Source organism: Peromyscus californicus, unplaced genomic scaffold, assembly GCF_007827085.1.
Source record: "Peromyscus californicus insignis strain IS unplaced genomic scaffold, ASM782708v3 Scaffold_11__1_contigs__length_118956290, whole genome shotgun sequence".
NCBI lineage: Eukaryota > Metazoa > Chordata > Mammalia > Rodentia > Cricetidae > Peromyscus > Peromyscus californicus.
This window is the reverse complement of record NW_026294402.1, coordinates 114,834,702-114,854,262: the sequence shown is the minus strand read 5'-3', so window position 1 is coordinate 114,854,262 and position 19,561 is coordinate 114,834,702. Positions and strand designations below refer to the sequence as shown.

Below are 19,561 nucleotides of genomic sequence, written 5' to 3'. Positions count from 1 at the left end.
TTGGCTTTGAAATACGTAGCCTAGACAGGCTCCTCTGGCCTCAGCTCCCAGGCAGCTGGGGTGACAGGCCTGTGTCACCACGCTGGGCTTGCGTTTTCTTATTACTCTGGATCTCTCAGGGCCTCCAGCCATCCTGGAGCTTTCCCGATTCCACAGGCTCTCTTCTTACATTGGCTCATACATGAAGGGCGAAACCAAAGAAAGGCCACATTGTATGTCACTGGACCAATTCCAGGTCTGCTGATGACAGGCCTCAAATGTACAAGCACCATGTGACCCTGGTCACAGTGACAGCCCCAGCCACAGGGTACAGGATAGTGCTGTGTCTGACCCCTGACCAGATGGACCCAGCTCAGAGATTCTGTAGAGTCCTGGCCTGGAGAAGACATCTTGGGATTGCTCACACCTGTCCCTTGTCAAAGCAGTAGAGAGGACGACCCAGGGATGGGACAGGATGGACACAGATGACGCAACACACGCTGCCTTGGTCAAGATAAAGCATGGAGACACCAACTTATAAAAAAAGAGACGATTTCTCCATGAGAATTATTGGCCCGTGAGAAGCAACACCTTGCTGTTGTCTAGGACACAAGCACCTTGTCCCCATATGTACTTGAGTGATCTCAGTCTCAGAAAGCAGCAGTCAGACTTCTATCAGAAAGGAGGTGACCAGACTCAGGTGCCTGCTCTGAATCGCCCTAATCGTAAAAGGAATCATGATCCATTATGGTATACCATGCCAAGACAGACAGACAAAGAATGGTGGGAACAAAGACAGGACTAGTCTCTGATGACCTTTTGGAAAATTATCTATTGATCCCTTAAGCCAAACTGCCTGTTCTGTTCTTGATGATCAAAACCAAAAAAAAGGGGGGGCAATATGTCTTGAGAGAACAAACTTCAGGGTTCTCTTTTACAAGGTTCTCATGACATGCCCTGAGTGAGGCAGGAGCACCACACTGGCTTCTCTGACGTGGAAACAAGAGTCCCTTGCCTACGAGAAGACAGGAAATGGGTCAAGTCAGATCTCCCAAAGGTCCTTCCAACTCTAACATCCAAGACTCAGTGATCATAAGCACTGAGGAGTTAGCATGTCTGGAGGTTGCCAGTCAAGGGCAGGCAGGTCTGAACTTAGTCATCATGAAGGGTCAAGCTGGGTGACTTTGGGTGCATGACATCTCTGCATCCAATCTTTGTGGTGTGGGCATATTGATACCCACCTCATTGCATCCAGTGAATGCTGGACTCAGTCAGATCACAAATGCAGGTGAGTTTTAGGGCTGAGGCCTTGACGTGGCTAAGTTAGTTCACTGTAGTGGAAAAATCAAATAGAAATCACCAGGGTTCAAGGGAGCGGGTTAGTGCTGTGGATATTGCTCTGTATGCTGTGAATGTGTTGCCCTGATTGGTTGATAAATAAAATGCTGACTGGCCAGTAGCCAGGCAGGAAGTACAGGTGGGATAAGCAAAGAGAATTCTGGGAAGAGGAGGGCTGAGTGAGGAGACACCAGCCTGCTGTCCAGGGAGTAGCATGTAATGGCACACAGGTAAAGTCACAGAACACGTGGCAACATAGATAACAGAAATGGGGTGAGTATAAGTGTAAGAGCTAGTCAGTGGTAGGCCTGAGCTAATGGCCAAGCAGTTTTAATTAATATAAGCCTCTGTGTGTTTACTTGGGGGACTCGAGTGGGAGAGATTTGTCCCGACCACAGGCAGGCCAGGACACAGGAAATCTTCCCGACTACAGGTTAGAGCCACAGAAGAACCTCTGGGCAGAAGGAAGGGAGGCTGTGATGCACTCTGCCAACCTCTGGTCCCATGCTGTTTTCTGGAGTCTCAGCTCACCACACCTGTACACACAGAGTGGGCCAGTATGAACATATCCAAGCAGAGACCATCAATTAGGCTGGCAACCCTCCCTATCCCCTCTTACTGGAGCCATCGGGTTATAGGCACATACTCAGGTGCTGTGGGATGGTCTGTATGTCAGATGTGTTGCTCTGATTGGTCAATAAATAAAACACTGATTGGCCAGTGGCCAGGCAGGAAGTATAGGCGGGACTAACAGAGACGAGAATTGAGAGAACAGGAAGGCAGAGGGAGACACTGCCAGCCGCCGCCATGACAAGCAGCATGTGAAGATGCTGGTAAGCCATGAGCCATGTGGCAAGGTATAGATTTATAGAAATGGATTAATTTAAGATACAAGAACAGTTAGCAAGAAGCCTGCCACAGCCATACAGTTTGTAAGCAATATAAGTCTCTGTGTTTACTTGGTTGGGTCTGAGCGGCTGTGGGACTGGCGGGTGACAGAGATTTGTCCTGACTGTGGGCCAGGCAGGAAAACTCTAGCTACACTCAGGCCATGGGTTCAGCCTTCAAGAGTCCCCCTCCCTTCTCTATCTTCTGCAACAACATGGAAATCCACCCCTTTACCTCACCCACTTCACCCCACCCCATCACCCCACCACACCCCATCCCACCCGTTAGCCTGTACCAGCTATACTCCCCTTTGGGAAGCATAGAAGAAATCTGAATTCCCAGGAAATGGGGGGATCCTATAATCATCACTCCTTCCTTCTTCCCCCCTCCATCCCTCCCTTGCTTCCTGCGACAGATTCTTTAGCCCAGGGTAGACTTTGAACTTCTTGCCCTTCTGCCTCAGCTTACTGAACGACATTGCAGGCATGTCCCACCACAGTTCATTTGTACAGTGCTGAGGATCAAACCCAAGACTCCGAGCATGCTAGGAAATTGCTCACCAACTGAGCTACACCTCCAGCTCCCCTAACCAACTCCCTGTCCTCTTCATGATTACAGCTAACACTGCATTTAACCGAAGGAAACAGTCAGCGATGAGGACCAAGAATAATGTCTCCTGGTGGCAGCGTTTGATCCCTGGAAGATGGCGACTGATAAAGACTTTCTGACAGCAGCCAGATGGTGTGGGATTTGAATCCCTTTGCAAAGCTAACAGTACTGCACAGGTCTGGGTATTGATGCTGCCAGTTTAAGGACTTGGTTTCCCTACATTTTTTGTGTCTCAGAACATCAGTCATGAGATTTGCATGGAGTATATTTTGCCTATAAACTTCTAATATTTATTCTATTTACACCACTAACTACACCACTGACACCCGTTAGCAGCTCAGTCACTACTTCTCTCCTACACACTTCTGTCCAGGAATGCCAACCTTCACCTTCAACTGGACAGCACCTCTACAACTCTATTCATGAGTTCTGAATCAGCAGCATCTCCACACTTGCCAGGAAACTTCATAATACTTTTTCTTTCTTTTACTTACTTTTCTTGAGTTTAGGACCTGGGGAGGCATGATCATTTCCAGAGAATTCTTGGAAGGATTTGCATCTCAGTCCAGCCTCCAGCATCCCCTGCTGAGTCCTGAAGAATCCTTTCTCCAGCTTCCTGCCTGATTCAGTTTTTCTTGAAGCAACAGGGTCCCTGACCTCACCTTTCCACAGAAAGGGGCTTTATTCTGCACATTCAACTATCCCTGAAACCTGATTGTCTGTGATCACAAAGCCTTGCCCCATGTCCCAGTGTTTCCATGACCTGGACAACGGTGGTGGTTGATTCTGTCAACATGACACAATCTAAATTCATCAATGGAGAGAGTCTCAGTGAAGGATGGTCTAGATCAGCGACTCTTAGCCTGTGGGTCAAGACTCCCTTGGGGATCAAACAACCCTTTCACAGGGGTCACATATCAGATATCCTGCATAGCAGATATTTACATTATGATTCATAACAGTAGAAAATTACCATTAAGAAGTAGCAATGAAATAATTTGATGGTTGTGGGTCACCACAACATGAGGAACTGTATTAAAGGGTCACAGCATTAGGAAGGTTGAAAACTGATGGTCTAGATCATAGCCTGTATGCATATCTGTGAGGGGCTGCCTTGGTTGTGGAATATTACTTTAAGGTATGTTACGGTTGTTTATGTTGTTTGTGTTTAACTCTGTGAAGCTGTGTTACTGTGCCTGTCTAAAACACCTGATGGTCTAATAAAGAGCTGAATGGCCAATAGAGAGGCAGGAGAGAGAAATAGGCAGGGCTGGCAGGCAAAGAGAATAAATAGAAGGAAAAATCTGGGAGGAAAAGAAGAGTAAGTGTAGCTGGAGTTTTCTCTCCGAGTCCCGCCAAGCCCCGGCAGTCCGACAGCCCACTTATAAAATAAACACATAGACGTTTATATTATTTACAAACTGTATGGCCGTGGCAGACTTCTTACTAACTGTTCTTATATCTTAAATTAACCCATTTCTATTAATCTATAAGTTGCCACATGGCTCATGGCTTACCGGTACCTTACATCTCGCTTGTTATGGCAGCAGCTGGCAGTGTCTCCCCGCCTCAGCCTTCCACTTCCCAGAATTCTCTTCTCTGCTTGTCCTGCCTATACTTCCTGCCTGGCTACTGGCCAATCAGTGTTTTATTTATTAACCAATCAGAGCAACACATTTGACATACAGAACATCCCACAGCAAGTACGAGAAAAGAAGGAAGGAGATACCAGGGCCAGCCACCCAGCTATACAGCCAGTCATGGAGTAAGAGTAAAAGTAAGATTACAGAAGGAAGAACAGGAAAATCCCAGAGACAAAAGGTAGACAGGATAATTTAAAGCTAAGAAAAGCTTGCTAGAAACAAGCCAAGCTAAGGCCAGGCCTTTATAATTAAGAATAAGCCTCCACGTGTGATTTATTTGGGAGCTGCATGGCAGGCCCCCCCAAAAGACCAAAGACCAAAGAGCAAAAGGGCAAAAACAAACAACATGCCTTGGTTGCATTAACTGTACAAGAAGGAACACCCCCCCCTCCCCCCGTCTACATGTGGGCAGCACCATTCCTTAGTTTGGGGCCCTGGACTGCATGATGGAGGCAGCTAGCTAAACACCAGCAGATATCATTCATTTCTCTGCTGTTCACTGTGGCTGTGATGTGACAGCTGCAAGTTCCTGCCTTGATTTTCCCTCAACAACAGACTGAAACCTGGAATTATAAGCCTGGTAGACCCCAAGGTGTGTGTGTGTGTGTGTGTGTGTGTGTGTGTGTGTGTGTGTGTGTGTGCACAAACACCTGCATATATAGGAACAGAAGAAAGAGAGTGATAAGGGAGGAAGGGAAGGAAGAAAAGGAAGGAAGGAAGGAAGGAAGGAAGGAAAGAAGGAAGGAAGGAAGGAAGGAAGGAAGGAAGGAAGGAAGGAAGGAAGGAAGGAAGGAAGGAAGAAAGGAAGAAAGACTGGCCAGCCAGGACATGAGCTCTGGCCTCAGGCACTGAGACACAGGGAGGCAGCTGCTGGCCCCACATCCAGGGTCCACTTCCGGGAGTCAGGATGGACACAGGAATAAGGACAACTTCAGTGTATCAGCTGCACAGAGCAGAGGGGAGCCTGGATTACTGTGGCAGAAGAAAGCTACATTTATAAATGGCTCTAGGGAAGCTTCTCTCCACCACCCTTGGAGGCCAGTTCTCTGCATATTCAGTGCCAGAGGGCTGGGTGCTAAAGGTCAGCCTAGAATGAAAGCCACGTAAGGTTTATCAGGGCTCAGCAGCTGAGCCGCTGACATTTGCATTGAGAAAGTAAATAGAGTCCAGGAACTCGGATCCACAGAGCAGTTTTCTAACTGCTCCTAATGGCTGCAGGAAGAACTGTCCAGAACCTCCCAATCAGCCACTGTATTCAGAAATTAAACAGCAGAGCACAGCACTGGTGTGACACCTGTGTGTGTAAAACACCCCTTTGAGTCCTGTAAACATGCCCCAGGGGAAAGCGTGTGTCCAAGGTGTGGTATACATTATGAAGGAGGTCATTCAAAAGTCATGTGTTGGACTAGGGATGCAGCTTGGTGGCATTCTAATCCAGGCTCACCAAGAGAAGAGTCATGTGTCATTTCAAAGGTCAGAATGGGTATGGTCTACCTTTGCCATCAGAGAAACATGGAAGACTTCCTTCAGTCCAGTGGTGTGCACAGATCCCTTGGGAATGTGGTGTGCATGTGGCACACTTTCCTTTTAAAGCGCATTACCATCAAGACCACTCTCTCCTCACAGAGATGACTCAACAATTAGGCTGGACTTACAGGTAACTAAGATTGGCACATAGGAAGGACTGAGTGCTCCAGGGCAGGGGATGTGGCTCCGTTGCTAGAGTGCTTGCCTAGCATGTACTGAGCCCTGGCTTTCCTTCACTGAATAAACTGAGTGTGATGCCACAGGCTTGTAGTCCTAGCAACCAGAAGGTGAAGGCAGAAGGTTCAGAAGTTCAAGGTCACCCATCATCCTCAGCGAGAGAGCAGATTCAAGGCCAGTAGGGTACCTGAAATCATGTCTTAAAAGAAAAAGCAGGAGAGCAGCTAGAGGGCTCAGTGGGTAAAGGGCTTGCTGCCAAGCTGGACAACCTGAATTTGACCCCAGAACTCCCATGGCAGAAGTGAGTTGTCCTCTGACCTCCAGATGTTTAATGTGACATACGTGCACACACAGACACAACAGACACACCCACAAATAAACAAAGAAACAAATAAATAAATAGATAAATAAATAAATAGATAGATAAAAATGTAATGTTTTAAAAAGGACTTGCTCCACCCCAATTGAGAAGGAAAGCTTATTTAGATTTTACAAGTCCTAAACTATTTAGCCAGGCATCCAGGGCCACACTAAAATATCAGCAAAGCTCTACATATTATGCCATTTAAAACACCCAGGTGTCCACTGTCTTAGGGTTTCTATTGCTGTGAAGAGACACCATGACCATGGCCACTCTTATAAAGCAAAACAAGGCCATACCCACTCCAACAAAGCCACATCTCCTAATAGTTTCACTCCCTATGAGTTTATGGGGGCCAGTTACATTCAAACTACCACATTCCACTCCCTGGCCCTCATAAGCTTGTAGCAATATTATAATGCAAAATGCATTTAGTCCAACTTCAAAAGTCCCCATAGTCTACCACAGTCTCAACAATGTTTTAAAGTCCAAAGTTGAAAGTCTCTTCTGAGATTCATGCAATCTAACTATAATCCCCTATAAAATCAAATCAAAAAGCAGATAACATACTTCCAACATATAATGGCACAGGATATATATATACACTGCTGTTCCAAAATGAAGGGAAGGGAGCATCGTGAGGAAATACTGGACCAAAGCAAAACCAAAAACCATCTGGGCAAACTCCAAACTCTACATCTCCATGTCCGATGTTGAAATGCTCTTCAGAGCTCCAACCCTGTTTAGCTTTGTTGACTGCAACACACTTCTTTCTCTTGGGCTGGTTCCACTTCCTGTTAGTAGCTCTCCTCAGAAGGTATCCCATGACTCTGGCATCTCTAACATCTTGGGTTCTCCTAGGCAATCCAGGTTTCAACTTCACAGCTTCACACAATGGCCTCTTTACTAGGCCTCCACCCAGGGACATCCCTGACCCATGCCTGGCCTTGTAGTGGGTAGCTGTTCTAGCTATGACCTTGAAGCACTGCCCCTAGTAAGGTAGCAGGTAATTGTTACACCTGCCTATGACCTTGAAGTACATGCTCCTGGGGTGTGGCTGCTGTGGGGGGAAGACTGTTAAGGTGCTCTTCACTCCCTCATGGTTTTGGTTGCTGGAGACAGACCAGGCAAAAGAACAGCGTGGGATTGTGCCTCAGTGCTGTGGGATAATGCTCTTTTACACTGGTTTAATAGAACACTGATTGGCCAGTAGCCAGGCAGGAAGCATAGGCAGGGCAAGCAGACTAGAAAAATGCTGGGAAGAGGAAGGATGGAGTCAGGAGTCACCAGCCAGACACAAAGGAAGCAAGATGACAAGGCAGAACTGAGAAACAGTACCAAGCCACGTGGCTAAACATAAATAAAAATTATGGGTTCATTTAAGTGTAAGAGCTAGTCAGTAATAAGCCTGAGCTAATGGCCAAGCATTTATAATTAATATAAGCTTCTAAGTGATTATTTTATAAGCAGCTGCAGGACCATGGGTAGGGTGGGACCTGAGGAAACTTGAGGCTATACCTCAGCCTTCCAGAACCCTGCAATAATTCCTCTATTCTGCAGAGTGAGTTTTCTTTCTCTAATAAATTCCTTTGCCCTTTAAGCAGACTCTGTGAACTAACTGCTAGCAATATCTTTACCCATTATGGCCTCAGCAGTTTTATTCCATAGTTCTTTTCCTCTAGCCTTAACTCTAAACCTAGAACCGTGTGGTTGAAGTTGCCAAGTTCTGCTGCTTGTTGGGGCTGGAACATGGCCTCCTTGTTCAATATCTTTGCCAGATTTATCTTTCACTGCCTAAGCTTGGCTGTCCTGAAACTCACTCTGTAGACCAGGCTGGCCTCAAACTCAGAGATCCACCAGCCCCTGCCTTCCCAGTGCAGGGATTAAAAGTGTGCCCCAACACACCTGGCTCTAAGTTTTTCTTTAGTTTCTTTCCTCAAGTTAGAAACTTAGCTAGGTGGGATCTTGTCCTGAGGTCACCACTCCCTTTATTCCATTTCTTGATCCATTTATCTCCTTGAACACAGGACTTAGCTCCACTCCACTTCCTGGTGCTCTTTTTCTTCTCAAAACTTACTTTTTGCAATTTACCCTGCTCAGCTTGCTTCTTTTCAGTATAAATCCTCATTAGAGTTACCACTAATGTATCCACACAATAGAGTCTATACTAGGCTGTTTTGAGATTTCTTCTGCCAATTTAATTAATCCAAAACTCTTCACTTTAGCCTCAGGCAGACTCTTCGGACAAGGACAAAAGGCAGCCACTTTCTTTACCAAAATATCACAAGAATGATCTCTAGGCAGCACACTAAAATTCTCCCCTGAAACCTCTCGAGTGAGCCTGACAATTCAAATCACTCTTACCACCTCTGTCTTCCATGCTCCTACTAGTATGGCCCATTAGCAGCTCTTAAAGCATTCCACTGCTCACATAACCCAAAGTATCAAACTCCAAATTCCTCCAAATAAACACATGATCAGGCCTATCACCACAATACCCCACTTCTGCTGGGCAGTGGTGGCGCACGCCTTTAATCCCAGCACTCGGGAGGCAGAGGCAGGTGGATCTTTGTGAGTTCGAGGCCAGCCTGGTCTACAGAGCAAGTTCCAGGAAAGGTGCAAAGCTACACAGAGAAACCCTGTCTCAAAAAACCAAAAAAAAACCCCACTTCTGTTACCAACTTCCGTCTTAGTTAGGGTTTCTATTGCTGTGAAGAGACACCACGACCACAGCAACTCTTATAAAGAAAACATTTAACTGAGGTGGCTCACTTATAATTTCAGAGATTCAGTCCATTATCATCATGATGCAGAACATGACAGCATGCAGGCAGATGTGATATTGGAGCAGCTGAGAGTCCTACATCTTGCAAGAAGTCAACTGAGACACTGGGCAGTATCCTGAGCATAGGAAACTTCAAAGCACACTAATGTGTCACACAGTGACACACTGTGGGATTGGTTGTTCCTCCAACAAGGCCATACCCACTCCAACAAGGTCACACCTTCTAACAATACCACTCCCTATGAGATTATGGGGGCCAATTACATTCAAACTACCACATCCATGTTCTGCAAAAGTGGCATTATCGTAGTAAGGCACTTCATTTAAAATATAATTTTAGGAACATTTCAAGGTACAATCAATATAAAAACCACCAGGACATTCTGCATTCTGTTTTCATGTTTGATCCCTTGCGATTCTGGGTGTATTTTCTAGAGTACTTTCCTAGCAGAGGAAATGCAGAGGGCATGCTTGGTCAACGGCTATGGCCATCCATGGACGCAAACCCTGTAACTCCTCCATTCCGGAGCACACAGTGGGCATTAGCAGCACAGCACTGGGTTTCCAGCACGGCCCTTGTTTCACTCATTCTGCTCCGGGGTCCTGGGTACCCTTGCTTTTCACACCGAGGACAGTGGCTATCATCCTCTCTTCACGTAACTCTAGGGAGGTTTGAATCCACCTCTCCCCGTGAGAACCTGAGAGGGTATCTGGAGCTTCAGTCTCTCTAATTTGTAAACAAGTAAGAATTAGGCTTCTCCAGGGTCGTGGGGGGAAGGAAGTGAGATTCAAAGTATCACACTGCATCAGTCGCCATTAGAACAGCGAAAGCAGAATTACCACAAAGGAGCTTCCCTACCACCAGGTGCCAGTCCTGATTTGGTGTGGGAGACATACATCCCCTTTCCATCTTTATCACTTACCCAGGATGCTCCCTGCTGCCTGACCTGTGTCTAAATCTGCTTGGAAATTCCTAAGGCTCAGATGAAAGGGTCCTCTGCTTCAGGAAGTCTGCCTGGCCTCTCTCACCTTATACAGATCACAAACATTCCTGCAAGACTCTGCTCAGCCTCTGGAATCTTCCTCAAGGGCGAAGGCCTTTACTCCATTATGAATCCCTCTCTCCTCCTCCCCTGGGGCTCACTTCCCATTTCCCCAGGAGGCTCCTGACATTCAAAACCGAGATTCTGAAGCAAATGAATGAATACCCAACAGCTTTGCTGTGATACATGTGGCCTTTCCATTATTAACAGAATGTCAGCAATAAAGAGGAGAACTAAGAACCCAAATCTCACGAGGCCCCTCCTGGCTGTGAGTCTGAGTACCTCTCCACTCCACCCCTTCCACCCTCTGAGGTCTCCTGCCTCCTACAAGGCCCTGAGTTCTTCACAGGTGTCCCCACTGGCTGGGCTTTCTCCCACCATATGGGCACTCTCAGACTGAGCAGGGTCGGGTCTCTCCACTCCAGCATAGAATACACTGGCTCTTCCCTCAGAGTTACCATTCTGTGTGTGTGTGTGTGTGTGTGTGTGTGTGTGTACATATGTATGCATGTGGATGTGCTTGTATATGTATGTGCACATGTGTGCGCTTTTGTATGTGTGTGCACTTGTATGTGTGCACACATGCATGTGTTTGTGTGTGCATGTACTATATGTGTGCTTAGATGTGTGTGCACATGGGTGGACTTGTGTATATGTGTGTATATGTGTGGGGAAGCCACAGTGTCAACTGCAGGTGTTTCTCAACCTGTCTTATTGAGACAGGGTCTCTCACTGACCTAGAACTCACTAATGGGTTATGCTGCTGACCAGTGAGCCCCAGAGATCTACCTATCTCCACCTCCCCACGCTGGGAGGTACAAGCCTCCATGTCTAGCATTTTTTAAAATTTGGGTTCCAGGGTTTGAACTCAGGTCCTTCATTGTCTGAGGTGTTTCCCACAGACTGATCTTTCACAGAAGGTGACCGGCTGGCACCCCCTCCAGAAGTGACAGACTCATTAACCAGTGGTCAATGCCACAGTTGACACAGACTCTCAGGAGCAAGGACAGCCATGGAGGAAGTGTGGGCCAACAGATGCACTAGGCAGAAACCACAGGCAGTCATGTTTTAACTGGGTACAGACAAGATGACCTCATCCCTAGCTGCAAAAGCAGACGTAACCAGGGGTGTTGGCTAATTCATCACACCAACTGTAGCACCCCAAACAGTGGGCAGTGAGAACAAAGGAGTTTTACTTTTAGCAATAGAAACTTTTTAAAAACTTCATTTTATATCATAAAATTTTCATTTGTTTAAAATGAAAATGAATCTTTGATAGGAAAGATACTAATCCCTTTCATTAAAATGTTGTGTTCTTTCCACTTTAGAAAATGGTGATTTAGGGGCCTGCAGGATGACATCACAGGTGCTTGCTTCATCAGAGTTCAATCCCCGGGCCCCTCATGGTGGCATGAGAGAACCAGTTTCCACACGCTGTCTGATTACCTCCTCATGCACGTGCGCTCGCTCACTCGCGCTCTCTCTCTCTCTCTCTCTCTCTCTCTCTCTCACCCATGTGTGTGCGTGGGTGCGCGTGTGCGTACACACACACACACACACACACCAACAACAAAACAAAACAAACAAACAAAAACAAACCTGATTCTATTCCAGGCAATGCAACAGGTCCCAGGTGTGAGCACTTTACCTCTGTATTAGTTTTCCAGTTGTTACTGACTTAGAGGTAACTAAGGAAATAGATTTATTTGGGCTCACAGCTTGAGAGGCTAAGGTCCATCATCCGGGAAGGCATAGTGTCTGGAAAGTCTGTAGCAGCAGGCATGTGTGGCAGCTGCTAGCTCACTTCTCGGTGGCCCAGGAAGTGGACACAGGAGAGGAAGTGGGGCCAGGCTAGCAAAGCCCACAGTCTTTCCCTAGCCACACCCTTCCTCTAGCTGGGCCCCACCTCCTCAAGGTATTGACAGCCTATCAAAACAGTGCCCCCAGCTGGGGATTGTCTTACCACAAGAGCTCATGAACTTTTACTCAGAAACACAAGCCCCAAGTGACTCTTCTCACTGCTGGGATAAAACGCCCTGGCAAAGGCAACTGAAGAAAGGGTCTATTTTGGCTCACGGTCTGAGGGAACTCCATCATGGAGGGAATCACATTGTGGCAAAACTTGAGCAGCTCACATCCTGTCCACGTCAAGAACCAGACAGCAGTAAGTGCTTATGCTCAGTTTATTTTCTCCTTTTTGTGCAGTCCAAGATTCCAGCGGAAGGAATGGGACCACCCACAGTGGGTGGGTCTTCCATCTCAGCTAACCTAATCTAGACAATCCCCCACTGGCATGCCCACTGGCCCTTCCAGGTGAGTCTAGATCTCATCAAGTTGACAACTGAGTTTCACCATTAGAGTCAGAACCCAGTGAACTCACACCAAGTGCCCTGATGGTCACCAGAGCTGAAAAGAAATCCATGCAGTGACCTAGGGACCCGGCTCCATCTCTACTGTAAGGCCATACCTCAACAGACCCCAGCAGCCACCATGGTGGGCAAGTGGAAAGATGAGGAGCCATACCACCTCCTCAGTGCTCAGCCCAGAAGTGACATAGGCCCTGCTCCTCACATTGGCTTGCCAGACCTCAGTGGCCTCAGTGAACTGCAGAATCAGCTGGAAAACACTGGGCGAGTGCTGCTGGATTCTGTCAGTTCACTCATGATGACAATTTCATCTATATAAGTGACAACATCCCAGCAGAACCTCATGACACTCTGTAGGTTGGAAAGTGAAGAAAAGGAAGTCTCGAAATTAAGACTGCCAAGTCAAGCAGGGTGGAGGAGGGGGTTTGAGGTGAACACCAAACCAGATATCAACACAAGTTGAGCCACAGCTGGCAGCCTCCCACACACACCGCACCCCACACCCCTGCATCTGAGGCATGTAGAAGCTTAGGCCTTGGTGATCTGATTCAGGAGGGGGCTCTATAAAAATCATCAATAATGGGGCTTGGGAGACAGAAAAGTACTTACCGAGCTCGATCCCCAGTAACCACATAAAAGTCAGGCATGGTGGCACGTGCCTGCAAGTCCAGCGTTGGGCAGGCAGAGACAGGCAGATGCCAGGAGCTCGCTGGCCAGCCAGACCAGCTAACAAGTGAGCCTAAGACCCCAGTAAGGGATTCTGTCTCAGAAAACAGGCTGATGGCTCCTGAGGAGTGACGCCGAGGTTGACCTCTGGTTTCCACATGCATGCTCACACATGTGCACACGCACACACGCACCCCACCACACCCCCAACCTTCATTATTTTTTGGGTACCTGGCATTGTTCTAGGAGCCCAGTGGAGAGGAAAGCGTGATGGAACCACTCCCATCCCTAATCCCCCATTCACTGTGAGGCTCTGAGTGCTACACTGCTTGAGCCCGTCACACTGCTGCCTCTAGTCAGGGCATCCTGTCTCTCTAGGACTGCTTCCCACCAAAACCACGCTGGGCCAAAAGCTGTGTAGGGGTACCTGGCACAAATACTACACTGACCCCTCCCCTTGCCCCCCCCAATCAAATTATAGAAGAAATGCGGTAGACAGTTGTGATTTCTGACCATGGACTTAAACATGGCTATTGTACACTACCTGAAGGTCTTTCCAGATCTATCTGATTGAGAGGAGGAAGGCAGGAGACGCTTCCCGCGATGTGGATGACAAACCGACTGCTGGGAAAATGCAAGCCATTGCAGACAGAGCTGGAGATGCGGTGTCTTAACGCTAATTAATTTATTATTCTCACTGCATCCTGTTTAGACACTCAATATATTTAGCAGAGCCGGGCCCAGCAGCCCTTCAAGGCACCGTCTGTTTGGTGTTCATCGTCTTAAAGGGACCAACACTAAGAGCAATTGGTGCAGCTAATCAAAGGAAAAAGAATAAACCTGAGGATTCCTGAATAGATGTGGAGTTCTGGAACCTGAAGGCCAAGCCATACAGAGAGGAGAGAGCCCACTGCAGGGCTGCCTCCCTCCAAGCGTCCCATTGGTTATGAGAACCTGGAAGTCTGCAGGGTTTCCAGAAACACAGGCCATCCTGCAAGGGCAGGTAATGAGCAACAATCACCTCTCTGTTCCTAGAACCCTTTTGACTTTGGGGGTCAAAAGGTTGTAATCAGTGGAGGAGAGTTTCCTGTGCCAATGTATCTGGCCCCAAAGCATGCTGTACAACACCACCCAGAGTGCCTCCTACCTCTACATGGTCCCCAGGAACCCGACAGTCCAGGCAGGCAGGCAAGTTACTGTGTTGTCTGACTTCCTGATGACAGGAAGCTACCACTTAGTGTCCTCCCTTCCCTCCCAAGACTCCTTTAAAATAACAACAAAAAAACAAAAATAAACTAACTCATAACAGCAATGAGGAGAACCATCAGCCACATACAGAGTCCAACAGAGTTCTGTGGCGGTGGGGGTGGGGTGGGCACGGAGAGCATTTCCAGACACGACTGAGTAAGTGCTACCTGCTGGCTTCCAAACACTCAAAAGCAAGCCCCAGACAAAACAGAGAGACTCGAAGAGGTTTGCAGGGCAGCATGTGAAGGCCCTCAGCACTGGGTGTGAACCGTTCTGTAGAAAGACAGGAGACACAGAGCAGAGCAGTTACAGAGGAAGGGCCATGCTCAGCAGATGGACACCACTCGGTCAGGACTGAGAGAGGACGGCAAAGTTCACGGAGCAGGAGGTTTCTGTATGAAATTTTAAAAACAATTGTCCTAGTTAGCTTTATCTGTCAACTTGACAAAGCCTGGAGTCATTGGAGAAGGTAGTCTCAACAGAGGGACTACCCAGATCATACTGGCCTCTGGGAATGACTGTGGGCATTATCCTGATTGTCTTAATTAACGTGGGAGAACCCAGCCCACTGTGGGCGGCACCATCCCCTGGGCAGGTGGTCCTGGGCTGTATAAGAAAGTTAGCTCAGCGTGAGCCTGAGAGGGAGCCAGCCGGCGGCATCATCCTCCATGACTTCTGTTTGCCTGCTTGCCCCGCCCTCCCTTCATCATGGGCTGCAAGCTGAAACAAACCCTTTCCCTCCCTAAGCTGCTTTTGGTCAAATGTTGTGTCACAGCAACACACGGAAACTAGAACAATGGTGAATAGAAAAAGCAAGCCAAACACAAGAGAATAATCCTCAAGAAGCTGAAGATGAAGCCCTGAGAAGCTAGCCAAGTCTCCATCATTCAAAGCCAAGAACTGACTTGAAGGCAGGTCACCAGGATAAAGCAATGGAAACATGTGTTCAGATTTCTTAAGGTCACCAGGAGATCCCAGGGTGACCCTCAACGTGAAGGCCATGTCAGGAGAACCCTGGGTGACCCTCAATGTGAAGACCATGTCAGGAGAACCCTGGGTGACCCTCAACATGAAGGCCATGTCAGGAGAACCCAGGGTGACCCTTAACATGGAGCAGAGGACTTGTGTTTTGCGTTGGAAAATCTTTGTCATTTCATTTTCACTGCCTGCATGACATCTATGAGAGTTAAATGTCCACTTGACTAGATCACCTAGTAGACACACCTCTAGGCGTGTCTGTGAGGGTGCTTCCAGAGAGGTGATGGAGCAGGGAAGCCTAGTGAATGCTGGCTCACATCTCGATCTGCTTGCGAACTGTGGGTGCAGCGTGACCCTCTGCTCCACGCTCCTGTTGCCATGCCCTGCCTGCCATGATGGACCGCATCCTCAAACTGTGAGTCCAGGTAAAACCTTGTCCCTTCAAGCTGCTTCAAAATCAACCGGCACCTCTGTGTAAACTGGGGATCACAATGGCAGAACTGCTGGGCAGGTCTGGGAGGCGAGTTCTGCATACGGGGGCAGGGACAGCTGGACAGCTGCTTTTTCCTCTGGTCTCTTCCTGGGACTTCTTCACCTCACTCTGCATTTCCACACCATGACCCCAAAACTTAATTCCCACTCCCACAATTTGTGTGCTTCCCTTTCTGCCAGCACTGAAGAAGCCGTCGTCCCAGGGTAAACACCACACCCGAGACCTGACCTCCCGAACCCAGAGAAACGCGCCTAGTTGGGAGGAACAAGAAAGAATTCAGCCCAAGGCTGTGGAAGAAAACTCTGCACTGTGAGCTTTACGTTCCCTAAAGGACCTGCTAAAGGATGAAATAATATTTCCTATGACATCATTTCCTCTGTTCATTGCTTCTAAACCTCTCCCGGGCATCTTAAACGAAAGCCATATGGAGAGAGACAGACATCAGATGCCTGAGGTTTTAAGGTGGTATTTTAAGCTCCTTTGGCTCAGTAGCCAGACTCTTGCTAAGGTGGTACAGGTACCTTCTGACACATGTCACTGGTTGTGGGAAGCTCTTCCACAAACGGCAGGGTGGCCCTTCCATAAACCTAAGTGTGTGATTGTGATGATGACATTAAGTCCTGTTGTTCCCACGGGGTCAGGCGAAAAAGCCACCTCACCTTAGCCGTTCCTCCTCCTTTTTGCGAAGATTGAAGTCTCTCTGTACCACTTGGAGAACGTGTTCCGTCTCATCGTCTGTCAGACCGGACAGGTCCAGCTTCCTCCCCATGATCAGAGTTAAACACGGACGACAGAACTAGATCTGGAGAGCGAAAGGAGAGATCACAGACTGAGGATGAAATCAAGCTCAGAGCGGATGGAATCCACCCTCCCATTGACTCAGCACTAAACACAGCACTTCTGTGGAGGTGTGTACAACGGCAGTGAGTTCCTCTGAACTCACACCCACTGCTTCTGAATGGCCCTGGCCAGACTGCGGCAAAGAGAGCAACTGAGCATCTGCTGAGTGACAAAGATATCTGTATGTCAGGCACGGTGTCATACACCTGTGACTCCAGCAACCGGAAGCAGGAGGGGTGATCAGGAGTTTAAAGTCATCCTGGGCTACATAGTGAGCTCTAGGCCAGCCTGGGCTACCATAGGACGGAAGGGAGGGAGGGAGGGAGGGAGGGAGGGAGAGAGGGAGAGAGGGAGAAGGGAGGAAACCAGCAACAACAGAAAATCTATCTTTTTCATCAAAATAAAACACAGATTTCCACAAAGCACTAAAAAGCAATAATCAAGAATTCTTAATTTCTGTAGTTTGACAGTTTATTTATAGGTATTCTTTTAAATCACAAAATGAATTATAATATTTCCCTTAAATAAAGAAATATCCTACATATATTATACCCCTTAAAGTTTTCTTCAGGCCTGTGCAATAAACCCTAGATGTTTATGCAGTGAATCCCAAGATGATGTAAGCAGCCAGAGGGAGGAGCCGAGACTTTGTGCTCTGTGTATACAGTGTCCTCTGCAAGTGCATAAGGTAGCGCCAGGGCTGGGCATGCGGCTCTGTGTATACAGTGTCCTCTGCAAGTCCATAAGATAGCGCCAGGGCTGGGCATGCGGCTCTGTGTATACAGTGTCCTCTGCAAGTCCATAAGATAACGCGAGGGCTGGGCATGCGGCTCTGTGTATACAGTGTCCTCTGCAAGTCCATAAGATAGCGCGAGGGCTGGGCATGCGGCTCTGTGTATACAGTGTCCTCTGCAAGTCCATAAGATAGCGCGAGGGCTGGGCATGCGGCTCGGTTGGGAGAGCACTTGCCTGGCATGCCCCAATCCCCAACACTGCATAAAGTTGGGTGTGGTAGTGTCCAACACCATAATTTCAACATTCCAGGGGTGGAGGCAGGAGGGTCAGAAGTTCAAGGTCATTGAACTTCCTTTAAAAAAATATTTCCTAGTTTTTACCTATTTTGTTTTTCTTTTTGCTTTTGGTCTCAGCTATATAGAGTTCAAGGCCAGCCTAAGTTGCATGAGACCCCATCTCAAAAATTAATGGATGAATGAATCAATGAAGTAACATAAACCTCAAACTAAACAAAAAATAATCTACAAGTATCATAATGAGCTATCTGAAACTATTCAAGAAAACACACTGGGACTGTAATAAAAAATGACACTGAGATTATAATAAATAAATGTCCTTAATAAAGTTTCCATTAAATGACTGAACACCTGCTGTATGTCACAAGCTTTAGTTTCTCATACACATATATTGAACAATTCTCATGCCCACTACATCTAATACCCACTTACAGATAAGAAAACAAGGCTTGCGTTCACCCCTCTGCTATTCCCCCAGGAGTGACACCTGTGACCTGGCTGTCTCTCTGCCTCGGGGCCCTGGTCCTGCACACTCACATCTTATCTAACAGAGGGCAATGTGGACCTCGGGCTTTAACATGTAAGGTTCTGAGTCCCGTGTCCCTCTTTCAATGTGTACTAACTAGGAGCACTAGGAACAGCAGATTGCAGTGTGTGTGTGTGTGTGTGTGTGTGTGTGTGTGTGTGTTGTGGTGTGTTCCACGTTGGTGCAGGTATCTTCAGAGGTGAGGAGTGGGTATTTGTTGGGGGGCACTGGGGCTCCTGGAACTGGAATTGCAGGTGTCTGTGAGCTGTCTGATAGGGCGCTGGGAACTGAGCTCAGGTCCTCTGGAAGAGCAGCAAGTGCTCGTAACCACTAAGCCATCCCTCCTGCCTCCTGGTTGTTGGTATTTGTTTGTTTCATTTTGTTTTTTTAAAGCAAGGTCTCACTATGTAGCTCTGGTTTACCTTCAACTCACTATGTAGCCCAGACTGGTCCTGAGCTCACAGTAATCCTCCTGCCTCAGACTCTTTATTGATGGAATTACAGTCACACACCACCACTCCATTACCTGGTTGGTATTTTTTTTTTTTAGTTATGTGTTCTTCTCATTTCCAAATAACAGCAACAAATGGATCAAACGGAGTGACTTTGTCCTTAAGCCTCTTGTGAAACGATTTAAAACCATGTGATGGCGTGATACTAACTAATCTCTAGATTTCACCACAAATCATGGCAGGAATTTTAAGCGTTTAAAAACTTTTCACTCCAGTAATACAACTTGATGAAAACAAATCATCCCTGCTTTAGTCAAATGCCACTGGGGTGGGGGTGGGGGTGACCTTGAGACCTGCCGGGCAGCGGAAGTCAAAGCGGTGCCCAAGTCCTGCCCAGGGGGAACAGTCAGCCACCTCAGCCCACCCACAAGCAAGTAGAGTCCTACAGCGGTGCAGCAGGAATGTGGGTGCATGTCTTCCTGTAAACACCCCATTAAAGAGCTGGAGACAGCTCAGTGGGTAAGAGCACTGGCTGGTCAAGGTCAAAGACACGAGTTCAAAGCCACAGAAGTCACATAAAAAGCCAGGCCAGTGCTGGAGAGCTGTCTCAT

General features: G+C 47.6%; 1 protein-coding gene across 4 annotated transcripts in view; it reads right to left on the bottom strand.

Annotated features, from left to right (window-relative positions):
- Positions 1-19,561, bottom strand: part of Myrip (myosin VIIA and Rab interacting protein) — a 193,738-nt gene that overhangs the window by 140,110 nt on the left and 34,067 nt on the right. For all 4 annotated transcript variants that reach the window (XM_052724427.1, XM_052724450.1, XM_052724435.1 and 1 more), the window contains exon 2: positions 16,761-16,903. In XM_052724427.1, coding sequence (XP_052580387.1) covers positions 16,761-16,870 — 110 coding nt within the window. In that variant the 5' untranslated portion in view covers positions 16,871-16,903. The remainder of the gene's footprint in view (positions 1-16,760; positions 16,904-19,561) is intronic.